At 41.1% G+C, this 16,691-nt stretch overlaps 2 protein-coding genes across 8 annotated transcripts in view; one reads left to right on the top strand and one right to left on the bottom strand.

The window, feature by feature from the left end:
- palld (palladin, cytoskeletal associated protein) overlaps positions 1-5,696 on the bottom strand; it is a 52,283-nt gene extending 46,587 nt beyond the window's left edge. For all 6 annotated transcript variants that reach the window (XM_035647493.2, XM_047336725.1, XM_047336727.1 and 3 more), the window contains exons 1-2: positions 5,541-5,696; positions 3,007-3,993 (exon numbers count right to left, since the gene is read on the bottom strand). In XM_035647493.2, the coding sequence (XP_035503386.1) occupies positions 3,007-3,992 (986 nt within the window). In that variant the 5' untranslated portion in view covers position 3,993; positions 5,541-5,696. The remainder of the gene's footprint in view (positions 1-3,006; positions 3,994-5,540) is intronic.
- Positions 5,697-8,762: 3,066 nt separating this feature from the next.
- On the top strand, positions 8,763-16,689 carry anapc4 (anaphase promoting complex subunit 4). 2 transcript variants are annotated; one of them, XM_035646815.2, is made up of 28 exons: positions 8,763-8,897; positions 9,910-10,025; positions 10,113-10,218; positions 10,315-10,447; positions 10,542-10,616; positions 10,709-10,735; positions 10,845-10,889; positions 10,983-11,067; positions 11,551-11,658; positions 11,778-11,948; positions 12,031-12,095; positions 12,279-12,321; positions 12,517-12,593; positions 12,682-12,782; positions 13,464-13,515; positions 13,613-13,668; positions 13,799-13,845; positions 13,917-13,973; positions 14,061-14,117; positions 14,208-14,301; positions 14,434-14,531; positions 14,936-14,997; positions 15,094-15,129; positions 15,222-15,323; positions 15,409-15,486; positions 15,582-15,749; positions 16,087-16,210; positions 16,357-16,689. In XM_035646815.2, the coding sequence occupies exons 2-28, from the start codon at positions 9,918-9,920 to the stop codon at positions 16,576-16,578; spliced, it is 2,397 nt and encodes a 798-aa protein (XP_035502708.1). In that variant the 5' UTR covers positions 8,763-8,897; positions 9,910-9,917; the 3' UTR covers positions 16,579-16,689. The 2 variants fall into 2 exon arrangements, with proteins under 2 accessions (XP_035502708.1, XP_035502707.1); XM_035646814.2 differs by lacking the exon at positions 8,763-8,897 and adding an exon at positions 8,921-9,139.
- The last annotated feature ends 2 nt before the right edge of the window (positions 16,690-16,691 follow it).

The raw sequence follows: 16,691 nt of genomic DNA, 5'->3' as shown, positions 1-16,691 counted from the left end.
TTACACTTTGGCCGAGCAGAGGGACGTGGCCCTCAGGAACTACTACCTTCATATTCGCTGTACATTCATCTCATACCACAGGATTCCACGGAGGAAACATTGGGGTCTTCCCTCCAACTAATATTAAATCCAAGCATTGATTCAGATGATGAACTATCTTTGCAACTATACAAATCCCTCCGTGGATTTTCTTTTTCACTCAGGAGCTTCCTGGAGATGCACAATGAAATTTTGAATAGTAAATTATTTGCTGCCATCTAGTGTCCACCATCAGCAGTCAACACAGGGCGTGACAGCACTTCTTTTATTTTTATTTTTACAGCATTCAAACAATACTGAGTGCTTGTCATAACAAGAGCTGGAACTGTGGCCAAACACGCAATCCCCTGCATAAATCTGCACTCAGTCTGAAAATCTTTCCACTTCATTCCCCGACAATGACTAAATTCACTTTCCACTTTGTTTGGACACTTGTAAACTATACATAGATGATTAAATTGTAGGGGGAAGTGGTTTTTGCAACAATTTTTTCTTATCCACTGTCCACTTCTCTCTGCTGTCTATTCATTTTCTCTCTTGCAGGACAACAGCATGGCCACAGTGTCTGCGCTCCCCTGTTGTCCTGTGGCGAAACGTGCTACACACCTTCATATTCCCCAAGGAGGTGTTGGGGAGATATTGAGCCTGGTGACTGAAAACGCCTCGTCATTGCATTGCCTGCATTCCTGTGCCTGGCTCCTGTTGGCCTGCAGACTATTTATACAGCTACAGGAGAGGCCCCTCACAGCCTACTGGGGAGATACACGTCCTGGGCCGCTGCCTTTATGTCTTCTGATTACACAAACACCTAAATGCAACACCTGCTCAAAACGCCCTGAGACAGAAACGGATTCCATTGGACCCTTTCTGGAGCTCTTTAAGAAACTCAGTCTAGACGAGGACTAGTTAACATTATCACAAATGCTTGGGGAGATCACAAGGTTCAGAAAGATGCCAAACCAGTAACTCTGACGTAGAGTGAAATGTGTGTAAAGTGATGCACAAGACATAAAAAAAGCACAAACTAAATATATACTGTACGTGGTTAAAAGTGTCAAGAAGAAATTTCTAGAGTTTTTCTGAGCATCGGGGTTTGATATTTGGAAAACGTGAAAAGTGAAACTATCAGCAGGAGGAGAACACCCGCTGCAGAAAGACCAACCTCATCCCCCTGAAAGCTCCACAACCGAACAGATTGAAAGTGAAATGAGTTCAGGCATTTCTCTATCGTAAACAGCAAAACAAGTTGACAGGGCTGTGAGGCCCGACGTGTCTAGAAACAAGAGAGGAGTGTATTTTTAGTTTGCTGATGAACTGGTGCAAATAACCACGGGCAGGCGGTGCTCCCCTGTCAAGTGGGATAGCAGTTCACGCAGGTATAGGTCAGACAACTGGCACAGGTAGCGGTGGACAAATGCCCCCCACAACTCGAAAACCACTCGCTCTACTTGTCAACACATGGTTTACTCTCACCTCCGGGCCGCTGCCCACCTCACTCATCTTATCGCCGATGACCGGGCCAGAGAGGCTGGATCCCGACGCTGGGGTCTGCTCAGCATCACTGACACTATGATACACTCTAGGTCAGTGTATTCATGGGTCATGCTCATTCAACATCTTAATGTCAAACTATTCCTGGAAAATCCCTTTTCGTTTCCAGCGGATGTTTCAACCAAATTTCAAAGGCAAACCCGAGAGTCTCTAACTATTTAAAAACAGTTTCGGTGTTACTTCCAGGTTCGATATCTCACTCTGCAGGCCTTGTATCTTCAATCCAATAGAACATTTTTACATTTAAAAACATTTAGCAGAGACATGTCCTTCATCTGGACAGTTCACTCTCAACAGTGCTTTTGACCAAATGTATGGCTCCATCCAGAGTAACAGTAGCTCATACTCTAGAGAGACAAGTTGATGTCAAATGATATAAATGTACTGTATTTCTCCAACACTGTCAGGTACTACAAATAAAAATTCCTTGTACGTCCATTGTATTCAGGCGGCAAAACCCTAACCCTATAAAACTGCATTGTGAGAGACATTGTTTTTGTAAATTGATTGAATTGACCCTTATTCAGGCTTTGAGTATAACTTAGCACAATAATGCCAGGACAGATGTCTTTATAATGGTTAACTGAAATTGTTTCTGTACTTGTCAATATCAGAGAGACGGTTGCCAGGACGACAAGACCAGCAAAGTTAACAACTACATCAAGCCAATGAAAAACCACACGGACAACAGAAAAGTTTACCTTGCATCCAAGAGGTTCTGTCTGTGTGAACGGCTTTTAAAAAAAAATTGTATTATTATTAAAATTCAACCAACTCCGATGTTGGTGAAAGCAACAAACTGAATGCAAGACAAGGATAACTGAATGAGGCAACAACTCTCTCATATACTTGTGCTCTGGAATTACCGTGATTACTTCACCATAAAATGTTTTTGTTGTTTCAATAACCATGACCAAATGGAGAACATGTGGGATCCGTGCCTCTCAACAAGTACTCTATCGATTCAATCAAAGTCAGCAAAGAAAAAAGCCAATAACCAATGAATGAATCGACTAAGAAAAAAAGTAATAAATATAAAACAAGGTAGATAAATAATTAAAAACAATTAAAAATAAAATATAGAATCTTTCATTTTCATTTCATCTAATTATCCCCACTGTTTATTTTACCATATTTTCAGGGACAATAGTTGAACCTAACCCAACACTGAAACACTGGCTAATATATTTGACTTGGATGAAAAAGCATTTTTTAACAGTAATGGTAACACGTATGGCCACAAAATGCTTTTTGATATATCCTGAACATTTCTTTTCAAATGTATTATCGAAAACAAGAAACATCAGGGAGATTTATTCATGTAATAATATGTGCTTATTCTCCATGGTTTCAAACTGCAGATGTCTGTCATATCTCAGCTTCACATTAAATCCACATGAATCAGGTCAAACTTACCTGACGAGCGGGAGGGGGTTTCCGCTAACTCGACATTCCAGGCGAATGGGGCTTCCTTCTGCCACCTCCTGACTCTTCAGCTTCTGGAGGAATTGAGGAGGCGACAGGGGCCCAGTCGTGGCCGGAGCTCCAGAGTGCTGGTACCTCGCTAAAGCTGCCACTCCCACTGGGTCTCCAGACTGAGGGCCCATGTCAGTCTGGCTGTGCTGTGTCTGCTCCGGCTGGGCGGGAGGCAGAGACGGAGCAGAGACGGAGCCCTGAGGGACTGGCCGCTGGCCCCTGGGAGTCAGATAGCCACTGTCAGGAGAGGAGGAGTCCTCCTCCACCTGCTGCTCCAGGTGAGCAGAACCTTTAAAAATGGAGGACAGCTCCTCGATGAACGTGGCAGCTCGACTGCAAAACTCCGTGGCTGAAGCCGCCCGGTCGTTCAGCTCAAGGTCTGCATGGACCAGTCGGGGTTTATCCTGCTTATAAAGTGTTTGGATGGGTTTGTGGCGGACAACCTTCTCAACAGCGGACGGCGCCTCACTGGACACCTGTACAGGTTTGCTGAGGGCTACACTCTGGACAAAGGAGACTCTAACTGCTGCGTTATCATCTGGGTGGGGGGCTTTGGTCTGATGGTGCAGGTTTGGGCTTGTGGTAAGGTTTTCAGTAGTCTGGGTGTTCACGGGGAGGGAGGGACTAGGTTGGAGAACCTGATCCTGGGGTGTTGGATTAGAGGGGCTTGGATCTTCAGCCGTGTCACCGAAGGCCTCCCGGGCCAGGTCCAGACTACGATTAATCTCATCTACACTTAAGAAGGCAGTAAGATCTGCAAAGTCCCCAACTCCAGAATCCAGCTCTGCAACAGTGTCCAGGTAGAGTTCCCCATCAGAGGAGGCCTCCGAAAACACACCTCCATCGCCCTCCAACGTCCCGCCCGCTGCTGGGTCTTTTAGCAGCAGCGAGATGGGGAGTGGCTGATTCCAACTCCCGTCCTGCATCCTGAAATACACACCAACTCAAATTAAGCAGCAAATTTACACTGTAGACACATTACACTTTGTGTCATCCATCAGTTAAAAAAGGGAAATGACAAGACAGACAGAAGAGGAATCGAGCTTTAAATATAGAGTTCACAATATTGAATCATTATTAAACTAGCAGCCAGGGCAGGCAGGGTGACTCAGGCCAGAGTTGTCCGGACACAGTTGTGGTGGGTATTAGCAAAGGCCTTTACTGAGGTCATTTTGCACATGACTGGCATTTATTACTCGCTTTGTTTCTGTCAGGACATTTTACCCCACCACTCTGTCTCTTAGTTGTATCTTTGAAATACTCACTTGATCTTTTTTTGTTGACTAATCAGCAAATATTCTTTCTGAAAAAAATGGCTAAAATATCAAAAACATGGTCCAAAGTCAGTCATTTAATTTCTGTCAACTGACTGATTCTTTTGATCATGGACTAAAATATTATCAGAGGAATATTTCATAAACATAATTCAAATCAAATATGAATCTAATTATACATTATTACATTTTTTTCCCCCTTGATTCATTCTTAGAAAGAGTAAAATCATGTCTAAATGTTCACAACTATAGCCGGGCTGTTGTAAACTGGGGAGGAGCGGCCTCAATTCTTAGTCCACAACCAAAATAGTGATGAGCACACAAACACATTCATATCACCTGATGTATTCTTACATTTACATTTACATGTAACACAAGTGTTTCACATTTGGATTCAGACGTGACATAGGTCACATGTGTGTTTAGTAAAGAGGAGCATGTCTCTGAACTATTGAGACTTTGACTCTAGCTGCATACTGTAGTATGCTGTGAAACTACCGGTGCAGATACACGTACGACGCAGTGTATCACTCAGCGCCCCATGGCGTCCTGAAGACCAGCTGTTGTTATTTTTAATCTCCTGGGCTATGTTTCACAGCAGCTCCGCAACTCTACCCACCCTGAGCACAGGAGAGAGGTCCATCTAACTCAGTCCCTATACTTCAAACACACACACAAACACACACACACACACACACACACACACACACACAGGTAACACTGGGCACACACAAATAAACACCGACAGTCACTGGGTTAAAGCATTAAAGGAATGAACCAAGACAATGTCCCTCAGACACCCCATTATCTAAACAGAACAACAACAGCGGCACAGTGCTGATTAAATATGAATGTGGAAAATTCGAGACTGATTGACAACATGTGAACACCTGTCAGTGATGTCACAGTTTCCACTAGCTCCAAGTCTTTCCTAGAGGTGATGAACCTTAATATATTTAATACAAACAAATACATTAAAGTGAGAATTAATCAACATGCTCCTAAAAAACATGATAGAGAAGCTTGAATTGGACTGATATATACACATATGTAGATATATGTATATATATATACTGTATATGAAGACTATAAAAAGCTGTACAGTTACATTAAATGATCCAGATCATACGCTTACTAATAAAACAAGAACCAAACCATAAAATGCAGCTTGAAGTATTATAAAAAGAGAGCAAAACTTACCTTAAAGTGGGCTACTCGTCCAAATGCTTCCTCCTGGTTTTGTGGTTCCAGGTTTTGTCTTGTTTATTGAGTAAGATTGAGACGAAAAAGAAGCTTCTCTTCCGAGAAGAGCCGTCTTATTGGTCGGACAGTCGGCAGGATCTCTCAGGTTCAGCGTCCAATTGCATACAGCCTCTGCAGTGGCCTGCTGTCCCATCTGTCCTGGTCCCTAACTGCTCACTGTGTGGGGCTATATTTGGCCCCTGGCTCAGGTTTCACCGCCAGAATACTGACAGGAAGAAAGAGAGAGTGTGTGTTAATGTAGTCCTGAGGAACAGAAGGTAGCGGTGACATTTTTTCTTCTTCTTCATAACAGGATTTAATTAAACACACTAAACTGTTCAGAGACGTCTGTTGTAAAATTTGACACCATACAATATTAAACAGCACTAATAAGCCAGGAGAGTTGGGATCAGTGTGGATAAGCCACCTCTACGACCACAGATGAGTAATAAAGAGAAATCAAACACCCTGCTGAATAAGTCAGTTTTTGGCTGGGTTATGGTTTGTCAAGTGAAGAGATCTAATATGACACAGTGAAGTGATGGCAGCTTGTCAGTTTTGCCAGCTGATTCGACCTGATGACCCCAGACCACCCACTTTTCTGTTTCACCATTAGTTAAGTAATCTTAAAAATGGACCCGGGAAGATTTGATAATAACTAGAGTTGCGATGAGGGTTCAGCTTTGGGTTTGGTCAAGGTCAATGCTGCCTACATGGAGCTCGTAAAGTTTTGTAAGGTTTTGAATGTGTTTCACTCTGCTCTGCCAACACATCTTGCCAACTGTATCAGAGAAAAATGATGTAGACAGAGGCCAGTAGAAATCTATGGAATGGGGGTTCAAAGGGTTCAAGAAGGTGCTTGTTTTTGGGCTGTCGGGTTAAAAAGTACCATATTTAACGCTGCCAGGTTCTAATGGCTACATGATGTCTATATATGATTATCATGAAGGCTATAGATCGAGCTTCAACACCGTTGATATCTGTCATCAGCACAGTCTCTTCAGAATTCACATAGACAACATAGATCAACAGTGAATTCCATGGCAGACACTCTTCACTAATGACTAGCTTTGGTCTGGCTTTACTCTTAACTGACTGGGTATAGAAACTTTGCACTTATATGGGACAACGCTGCAAAAGGTGGCGTTTTGATGTACCTCACCGGTGTTCTTGAGCAATAAAGCAGAATGAAATCTGACGTGTTGATGTCAATCATGTGAAAACAGAGGCAAAAGATGGCACTCTTGACTTTCCATAGTCAGACAGGCACAAATAGTAGAAGACCATGCAGCCTCACTTGGTCTATTCCTAGTCCACTATCACATTTTGTGCTCTCAGAGCTATTCTGGTTCTTCGTCAATCTACTGATTATAGTTAAGTGCCAGTGATACATTCGGAAGGAATTTCCACAGTAATACTTATCTACTGTACAGAGACACACACACACACACACACACACACACACACATACACACACACACACACACACACACACACATATATTCTCTCTCTCTCTCTCTAAAATCATACTCACTTGTCACTTTTGTGTAAATTATCTTTTAATAATAATTACATTATTGAGTGGCGTCTGTGCATCTCTACAGACTGTGTTTGTGGTCTGTGTCACAGTAGTGATGAAGTTTTCTTTTTATTGATCATATGCCAAACACTATTCCTTAAGTAATTATCCATAGCAGTTACAGTAAAACATTGCTGGATGCCTCTGTTTCCTCTCTTGATAGACCCATATTAGGTCCAAAGGCATTATATTTAACACACAATAGACTTTAGTTGAGAGGAAGAAAACATCTGAAAGAGTAATATTTCTGTGGTAAAGATCAACAAGGCAGTGGAGCTAAGTTTGTTTCATAATATAATAATAGTTTAGCAATCAGCAGTATTACTGAACAGGCCTTTTTCTGAAAAGTTGAATCTGCAGTATTATGTGTATCAGTACAGTATATGTTTTTAATTATGATCAAAATACTACTACACAAAAAGCGCCTGCTGAACTGGGAAGAAATGTTATTATCACTGGTTTACATTATTTGGTTTCAGTCTCCACTCAAGACGATGTTGAAAGAGTCATTGAGGTCAAGGTCAAAACTCTAACCACAGGCTGCACTGCATCAGGTCATGTGGACCAAACTGTATTTTTACCGTTTTTCATTGCTTGTACACAGTTTTCAAAAGTCTACACACTTATCCCATGGCTTTAACAAAAAGCTGCACAACAATGTGGGTTTACAGCACTTTGTCCTAATGGTAACACACTGTTGTCAAAACTGTTGACCACACATTCAAAACAGAATGGATTTCAGCCTGGTGCTTTTAAAACACTTCTGATTGCATATATTTGACTGGTTCCTTTTACTGGTACTCAGAAATACTTTTTTGGGAAATGGACCAAGGAAGACAGGTTGGTGGAAGGAAAAGAGTGGCAGGGAGAGTGCGGATGCGTGTGGAGGAATACCTGGAAGAAGACAAAGAGCTGTAATTTCTGATGAAATACGGGCTTCACTCATAGACCATGTTGTGAATCATGGTCTCTCATTGAGGAAGGCAGGGTTGAGGATTTCACCCCAATATGCAAAGATCTACAGTTGCATCTGTAATGCGAATTTTCTACCGTACAACCAGGACATCCGATGTGATGTTGACGGAAACTTGTGGCCTGATGCTGGAGAGCCCCACAATTCTTTGTTACTATTACGTACCTTTAGTTTGTAACTTTTTATTTCAGTAATTACGTAAATTACTACAGACAAAATAAAAATATATATCTATTGAAGCAAACTGATGATTTTCATTCCTTCTTGTTTACCTAAAAAACTGGTAAGATATAAAATAAAATAAATTATGTGAAAGAATTTCACTCTTTTCTTTAAATGAATTATTGATTTGTGTGAAGTCCCCCAAATTAATCGAACTGTAGTGTAGTGTTTTTACTGAGCCTGTTTTGAGACGTGTGTGAAGAGTTGTGTGGTGATGTGAACTCATTTGACTGTTGCTAATGCAGACTGTGGTTAGCGTTTTGCACATGTGGCTTCAGTTGTGACCACTGTCGTTTAGCAATCGAAAGAAAATCTGTAAACATGGTGGCTCAGTGCATCAGAAAACTTCGACCCAATACGAATACGAATTGCGTTTTTCGCTCTAACAATTTTGACTTCTCGCGGCTTCCGTTGTTCCACAGTGATTGGTCGACGGGGAAACATGGCGATGTCCGCGTAATTGTGAAAACATCATGAAGGAAGATTAAATCAGGTCTATTGCAGCGCAGAGCAGAGAGGCTTCGACACATATCTCACAGCGGTATGTTGCAGTTATTATCCCGCTGCCTGTGACGTTCAGCTCGGTGAAGGGAGCCGTGGGCTTTTCTTCACATTAGCTTCCTCTGCCTGCTAACAAACCTGCTAACAAACAAACCTGCTAACAAACAAACTTGCTAACCAACCTGCTAACAAACCAACCTGCTAACAAACAAACTTGCTAACCAACCTGCTAGCAACCCTTCTCACACTGGTTCACACGCTGCTCACCCGACAACTCAAACAGTAAGTGAACAAGAGTCCGGCTATGAACCACGGACTGTCACATAGTTTGTTTTAAACACGAGCTTATTATTAAATTCATATTCGCACGCCGGTTGCATGTGTATATTTCTGCATGACTGTGTGCAGCTACTATTCTTACAATGGACCTCAGGGAGTCACCAGACTGAAGCTGCTTATCATCTGGGATTTTAATATCTTTATATTCGTCACAGGGTGCATTACTACCTGTTAACATATATCATCATCATATATCATGATTATGACACAGTTCGTCTCTTATCATAAGTCACAAGTTTGTTTTTCCACTTTAGACAAAGCCTTGTCATTTAAGAGTCTCTCTACAGATGATTGCATCCTTTCACAGCAATAAGTAATTATTACCTCCACCAAGGAGGTTATGGTTTCAACTGTTTGTTTTTGGCACACGTATGAAGTCAAATCGACCAAAATCCCAGAGTATTCAAATTATAATAATATAAGATAAAGAAAACCAGCAAATGTTTGCAGGTTTTGTTGTTCAAACAATAAATTGATTATCAAAATAGTTGCAGTTGCAATTTTCTGTTGATCAACATATTGATTAATCCACTAATAATTTCAGTTCTACAATTGAAAAAAGTAAAACATTAAAAAAATATCTGATGGACTTCTTCAGGGTAAAGACTCAAGTAAACATACATGTATCAACTATCCACTCATCCTCAGGCACCAATGACAGAGATACATTATCAGAGAAGAAAATTTCCTAAAGTAAATGTCACATTTTCCAGCCAACACCATGCCTGCCTTCCGGCAAGTGGGAGAGAAGCAGCTTCCTAACCCCATACTGTGTATGGCATGGTCTCCCAGACGTGATCTGATTGCTCTGGCCAACACAACTGGAGAGGTATATTAAAAAAAACTTTCCTTTTGTCCGTAAGCATATATTGTAATCTTTTAATGTTGTAATTTTATGGCTGTTATTTGTCCATAGTTGCTGCTGCATCGCTTGGCGAGTTTCCAGCGTGTTTGGAGCTTACCACCCAGTGAGTATACAGGGAGGGAGATCACTGCACTCGCCTGGAGACCCGATGGCAAAAGTAAGGAATGGCTTCATACTTTCTCACTTTTTGATTTGCTGATTGATGTTTGAGATCATGAAATTGTTCTGATTTTATCCTCTCGTCACACCCCAGTATTGGCTTTCAGCCTTGGAGACACCAAACAGGTTGTCCTGTGTGGTGTCGAGAAAGCGGAGATCCTCCACATGTTTCCAATGCAGAACCCTGTGACCTGCATGCACTGGATGGAGGTGACGGAGGAGAACAGGTCTGCCTGAGGCTCGGGTATCGAACCAGCGGCACAGAGGACATTTATTAACAAAAACATAACATTAATTATTGGTCTTTTTGTCATGTTTCAGTGCCCTCAGCTCCTTTTACAACTCAGAAGATGAATCAAAACTTTTTCTTCCCAAATTACCAGCCCTCCCCAAGAGGTAACAGTGATCTCAATCATGCATCAGATTTTGAAGAGATGGCAACTTCCTGTTTGACTAAATTTCATTTTCCAAACTTTTGTTCCTCCCAGCTATAGCACAACATCAAAGATCTTCAGGTGGGACAGACTTTTAATGAATAATACATCCGTCCTATATTGATTATGTATGTTTTTGATTGTTTCTGATATGATAGCAGCCAAAAGTATTTATTTCTCTGTGTTGCAGTGAAGAAAAGTCTGACGCAATAATGAATCTCCTGGGTGAAGTCAGGTAAATGAGACATACATTAGCACAATAAAAAAAAGATACGGTACTGTCAGTAGTCTTCTAATTATTTCACCTCTCCTTTTTGTTTCTGTGCAGACTGAATGTACTTGTTCTTGGGGGAGACGGTGGCTTTGTGGAGCTTTATGCCTACGGGATGTATAAGATCGCCACTTTAACAGGAGTAAGGCTCTTTAATTTTAAACTTTGGAATTTCTGAACGACTTAAATGAGTTAAATGTAGACTGATAACTGAGTGATTAATTTAAAGCGAGCAGACTATTTGTCTGTAGTGCAGAAATGTCTATGTTTTATACCAAAGAGCAAAACTAAACTGAATTTTTTTATGGCACAATTGAAACATTTTAAAATAAAGTAGGATTTTCTATCACACCACATCAAATATTGGCATTAAATATAACTATAAAGTAGAATCAATACATTTCCACGTGCAAAATATAAACATTGCACGTTCCATAAAAATGTCATACATCACACAACAGTTGAAATGCATTGCATGTTTTTAGATAAGAATAGATAGATAGAGGATAGATATAATTCTAAAGTAGAGCAAACAAAATAAGTCAATTATAAGATCTCCATTAGTCATCTAAATTATATTACACTTGTGACAAAATTCTTCTTCCTTTATCATTTTGCTTTACAGGTATCAGGAACGTGTCGAAGCCTGAGTCTGTCCAGTGATCTCAAGTCTCTCTCCGTCATCACAGAGGTCCGGTCTGCCAACAACAACCCGGAGATCTGCTACATTCAGGTAAGATGCATACATTGTCTAAATTTTTCCGTTTCCTGTAAACTTAATTTTTTTATTCATGTCCTCATCTAGGCTCTAAACTATGCCTTCATTTTATTGTGTGTGTTTCTGTCTTCCAGCTGGACACAGGGTTGTTGTCCGACTGTCTGCCTGAAGTCACCAGGATGGCGCGAAAGTTCACCCACATCTCCACGCTGCTCCAGTACCTGCATCTTTCACTGACATGCATGTGTGAGGCCTGGGAGGACATCCTCATGCAGATGGATCTCCGACTCACGAAGTTTGTTCAGGTCAGTTGTCGTAGGTTGTTTTTCAAATTGGTTTATATCTGAGACGAGTGGCAACAAATGTCTTTTTTCACTGATTTTTAAGGAGAAGAACACGAGCACCCAGGTTCAAGATGAGTTTCTGGAGCTTTTGCTATGGGGACAATCAAGGTGAGGAAAAAATACCTAAATGTATTCTGTTAGTATTTGTATATTATTATTATTATGTCATGAAGCTTTGGAGCATCCTGCAGATGTATCTTGGGCTAGTTTAAGTGTTTTAAAAAGGTTAGCTCTGTTTGTGAAAACCTTGAGTTCTAAATCATGCAACGTTTGCTCTCTGCGTTCATGCAGCCCAGAACTACAAGCTCTACTCATGAACCAGCTGACCGTCAAGGTGAGATTAAGACGTGGTGTAAATGCATCTGTCAAGATTTAGACTTGAATGTATCTAGAGTTCAGATGTAATTTCCTTCTATTGGGTTTTTTTTTCTTGACAGTTTCTGATGTTGTGTTACAGATGCATTGGATGGTTGACATGACAATCACATCTCATGTGTTTTACTGTTTATACTTTCCATTTCCATCATAGGGCCTGAAGAAGCTCGGCCAGTCCATCGAGTCGTCTTACTCCAGCATCCAGAAGCTAGTGATCAGCCACCTGCAGAGGTACTTTCAGCTTTTCCTCCCTCCTCAGCTCTGCCTGCTGCCCTGAGTGTCTCTCATGTTAACCCTCTCCCTCTCTCTGGCACTGCAGTGGCTCTGAGGCTCTGTTGTATCACCTCAGTGAGGTGAAAGGCATGTCGCTATGGAAGCAGAAGTTTGAGCCCCTTGGACTGGATTCAGCAGCTATCGAAGGTACAGTTTCCCTAACCTGCATGAATAGTAGAGATTCTATTATCAACTCGATCTCCCACCCATTAAAGTGCAGTAAGTGATTTTAGAGAAAGCTTGTCTCTCTCTTTGTGGTTATTATGATTTTACTGCTCTGACTGGGCCAAGAACCCGCAGCCTCAGGTATGGGACCAACGCGCTAACCACCAAGCCAAAACCCCTGAATAGCAGCATCATTTGCTAGCATGTGTCTCAAGGTACTGGGGAGTGATGTTTACAAACTGCACACAGTGTTGTGTGGTGCGGTTCGCTGGGCTGAGCCGAAAACCCAGATTTATTTTCGGTGCAATCAAAGAACCGACAGCTAGCAGACAGTGAGGGGAATATTTATCATTGGATTAAAATCGCTTACTGCAGCACTGATTTGTAAATTATTACTTGCACCCCATATTCAGCTCAGGCTACATAGTGTAATATAACTAATCATCCTTTGCCACTGCACTTTGTTTGCACATATGTATATTATTTACACACCTCTGTATTTTATAATCTATTTTTGTCTTATTCTTTTCTATTTATTGCCTATTCTTTTGTCTTCCTCTTTTTGACCTTTTGCTGCTGTAACAAGTGAATTTCCCTGGCGTGGGATCAATAAAGTTTTATCTTATCTCATCTTCGAGCCACACGTGTGCTTTGTGTTTCCAGGTGCCATCACAGCAGTGGGTTCCTTCTCTCTGAAAGCCAACGAACTGCTGCAGTGAGTTCAAAGATTTCTGAATCAATTTGGATCTTGATCTGTTTGTACGGTTCATGTTATTTCACTGATTTCTGTATAATCATTGATTTTTATTCAGGGTGATTGACAAGAGCATGAAAAACTTCAAAGCCTTTTTTCGGTGGCTGTATGTAGGTAAGAATAAAAGTTAGTCTGTGAAAGATGGAGACATTTATGGTTGGGAGCAGTCATTCAATTGTTTGTAAATATTAAGTTTAGATTATTGTCTTTATGCTCAAACTGTTTGGGGTTAATTTCTCTACAGCTATGCTAAGAATGTGCGAGGAGCATGTACCACCAGAGCTAAACAAGGTGAGTTATTAAAGTTTCCAAGAGAAAGATTTTTTTTTAAAACATTTTTAACATTTTGGTTTTTCCATCAGATGACTCAGAAGGACATTGCCTTTGTTGCTGACTTCCTGTCTGAGCATTTCAGTGAGGTGAGACCGGCATGACAGCACTGTTTTATCAGTCAAATGCATATGTTCAACATATTCATGGCTTTTCGTGTCTCTGTGATTTAACAGAATGAAGAACTGTTTGATCGCAAAGGAAAGTACTTCAATGTGGAGCGAGTTGGTCAGGTAAGTGGATTAGTATTGGGTGGTTTTGAGTGTTTTTAAATGGAGCTGCTGTCTTTCATTCTGGTCTCTCTTCCATATGGACGTGTACAGTACCTGAAGGATGAGGATGAGGACCTCGTGTCTCCGCCCAACAACAAGGGAAACCAGTGGCTGAAGTTTCTGCAGGAGAGTACGCACCTGAAGGGTGAGCTGTGATCGACACTTGAAAATAGTGAATAAACAATTAGTCGTTTGTTGCTACATTATGTAAGTTTCTATTTTGTGCAAAATGCAACTGTCATAACAAATGGGTAACATGTTTAACTGGGTTGTTTAGAGAGCCCTTTGCTGTTCCCTTCATATCCCCAAAAGTCTTTGCACTTTGTCAAGAGGATGATGGAGAATGTGATTGAGCAGTGTCTCCAGAAACCGGCGGTGAGTTTTCAGCGATTCATATCTGACTCTTTGTTAAAATTGCATCTCAGACATTCAAGGCCTCTTTCTAATGATTGACGTAGGAGCGGTTAGGAGATCAGTTTGATCACGCTCCAGGGGAATTAAGATATCAAAAAGCAATCCAGTCCTTTCTGTGTGTAACTGCAAAATCCTTCCTGCAGCATTTTGCACATCCTGCAGCCACAGTACAGCTTTTTGGCCAAGACCAATCAAAAAGTTGTTAATAGAATTCTGTCATTGAATAAAAGGTGACTAAACCTTGTTTTTGTAGTGTTTTTGAAAATGTAAATACTAACTTTAGAAGTGCTTAGTTAAAAATGTTCCCCAAAAAATTATTCCAATTTACATATTTAGTCATACTTTGTTTGTTTGTTTGTTTGCAGGAAGTAATCGGAAAGTCTGTAAAACAGGCCGTGTTTTTGCCACTGTACACTGTGCCAGAGAGGTAGGATCTGATGTCTCTGTTAAAAATTATTATCATTTAAATATAACTCACTTAATATTCAGTCGTATTTATTTGTTCGTCACTGTTGTTTTTCAGCTCAAACACTCCGCGACTTTTTGAACTTCCATCTTTGTACGTAAAAAACACAAACATCCCGGAGTTTGACAGTAATCTGCAACAGTAAAATAGTCGTTTGTGATAATGATTTATTGGTCGTCTTACAGGTGGAATGACAAGAAGACCAAAATGCATTACGTTGTGTTCAGTATGCCAGATATTTCTCCCTGCAAGCTCTACCTGTTACGGAAAGGAACAGACCCAAACAGGTACTTTTCCGTGACTATTTGCATGCGTGAGTATGTTTGTGTATATTATCTGTTTGTTTTCAACCACATCTGTCTTTCTTCACAGACATATTCAAAACAGTGTTGTGTCGATTGATCTCAGCCAGCATTTTGACAGTGCCGATGTTGATAATGCTGCTGCCCAGTGAGTTCCCTTTCAAGTCATTAAAACATGCTCCTTGGCTGGTGAAGGTGTTCCTAGCAAAGTATACTTTGAATTTCTTTTTTTCTTTTTTTTAGGTCTCACTGTGGTTACAGCTGCCTAGATGCTCGTTTCTATGATGATGAAATGCTGACTGTAGTCTTGCAAGGAGCAGAAGAAGACAATAGTCGCCGTGTCCTTGCTCAGCTCCCTCTGGCTTCCACCCTGAGCTGTGAGACTGAGTTCAAATGGGAGCCAAACCTGAGGTGTGTGTGTGTGTGTGTGTGTGTGTGTGTGTGTGTGTGTGTGTGTGTGTGTGTGTGTGTGTGTGTGTGTGTGTGTGTGTGTGTGTGTGTGTGTGTGTGTGTGTGTGTGTGTGTGTGTGTGTGTGTGTGTGTGTGTGTGTGTGTGTGTGTGTATTCTGGAAATACAATTTGTTTCACAGTAACAAAATGAAAACTATAATAGAACTGAGTTAACAATATGTTTATTTTTCATTTCAGAATGTCCCCCAAATACATTCTGCTAAATGCATCATCTATAAGCTAAACAACAGAGACAAGGCGTCATTCTAAACACTGCATATGTCTCCTGTGTTGTCAGGTTGGACCAGCAGACCAGTGCCATCCCATGTCAAGGCTTGGTGTTGGGGAATCAGTGGCGGGAAATGGAGAGCATGAACGCTCAGTTTGTAGCTGTCAATGGAATCCGCAAAGTAGCCTGTGTGGTAAGTCAAATTTATATCCAGTTCTTTCCAGTATGTTTTTTTTTTTTTACATTTTCAGTATTCTCAAACTACTGTTAGCCGAGTCATACCAGTGAATGGATGCTGTGGACTGCTTCAAAACATGTATTGTTATTATTCCCTGGCAGATAAGTGCCAATCTGAGGCACATACGTGTTTTTGAGATGGACGTAGAGGATGAGGATGAGGAGGGAGCTGACTCGCAGAACGCCAGTGCCGACCAGGATGGGCTCGACACTACCATGACCAGCCAGGGGCCGGGAGAGGAGAGTGTGGAGGCTGAAGGTGAGGCCAGAGAGCAAAAAACTGAGGAACATCTGGAGTCCGAAGAAGCTCAGGAACTCTCTTAAGACTGAGACACAGGACAAAGGACTTGGCTCCATCTTTTGTTTGTGCGTTTTTTTTCTATTCTGAAAAACATGTGTGTATATTAAAATAAAAAGGCTTGTGTTTATATTTGATT

Source organism: Scophthalmus maximus, chromosome 13 (genome assembly GCF_022379125.1).
Source record: "Scophthalmus maximus strain ysfricsl-2021 chromosome 13, ASM2237912v1, whole genome shotgun sequence".
Classification (NCBI taxonomy): domain Eukaryota; kingdom Metazoa; phylum Chordata; class Actinopteri; order Pleuronectiformes; family Scophthalmidae; genus Scophthalmus; species Scophthalmus maximus.
This window is presented reverse-complemented; position numbering and strand designations above follow the sequence as displayed.

What these genes read in the sequence shown, in the direction of transcription:
- anapc4 (XM_035646815.2), top strand. Translation starts at nt 9,918, where the DNA reads ATGCCTGCCTTCCGGCAAGTGGGAGAGAAGCAGCTTCCTAACCCCATA. An exon ending in TTGCTATGGGGACAATCAAG is followed by an intron (nt 12,096 to 12,278) that starts GTGAGGAAAAAA and finishes GCGTTCATGCAG; the next exon opens with CCCAGAACTACAAGCTCTAC. An exon ending in TGTCTGAGCATTTCAGTGAG is followed by an intron (nt 13,974 to 14,060) that starts GTGAGACCGGCA and finishes GTGATTTAACAG; the next exon opens with AATGAAGAACTGTTTGATCG.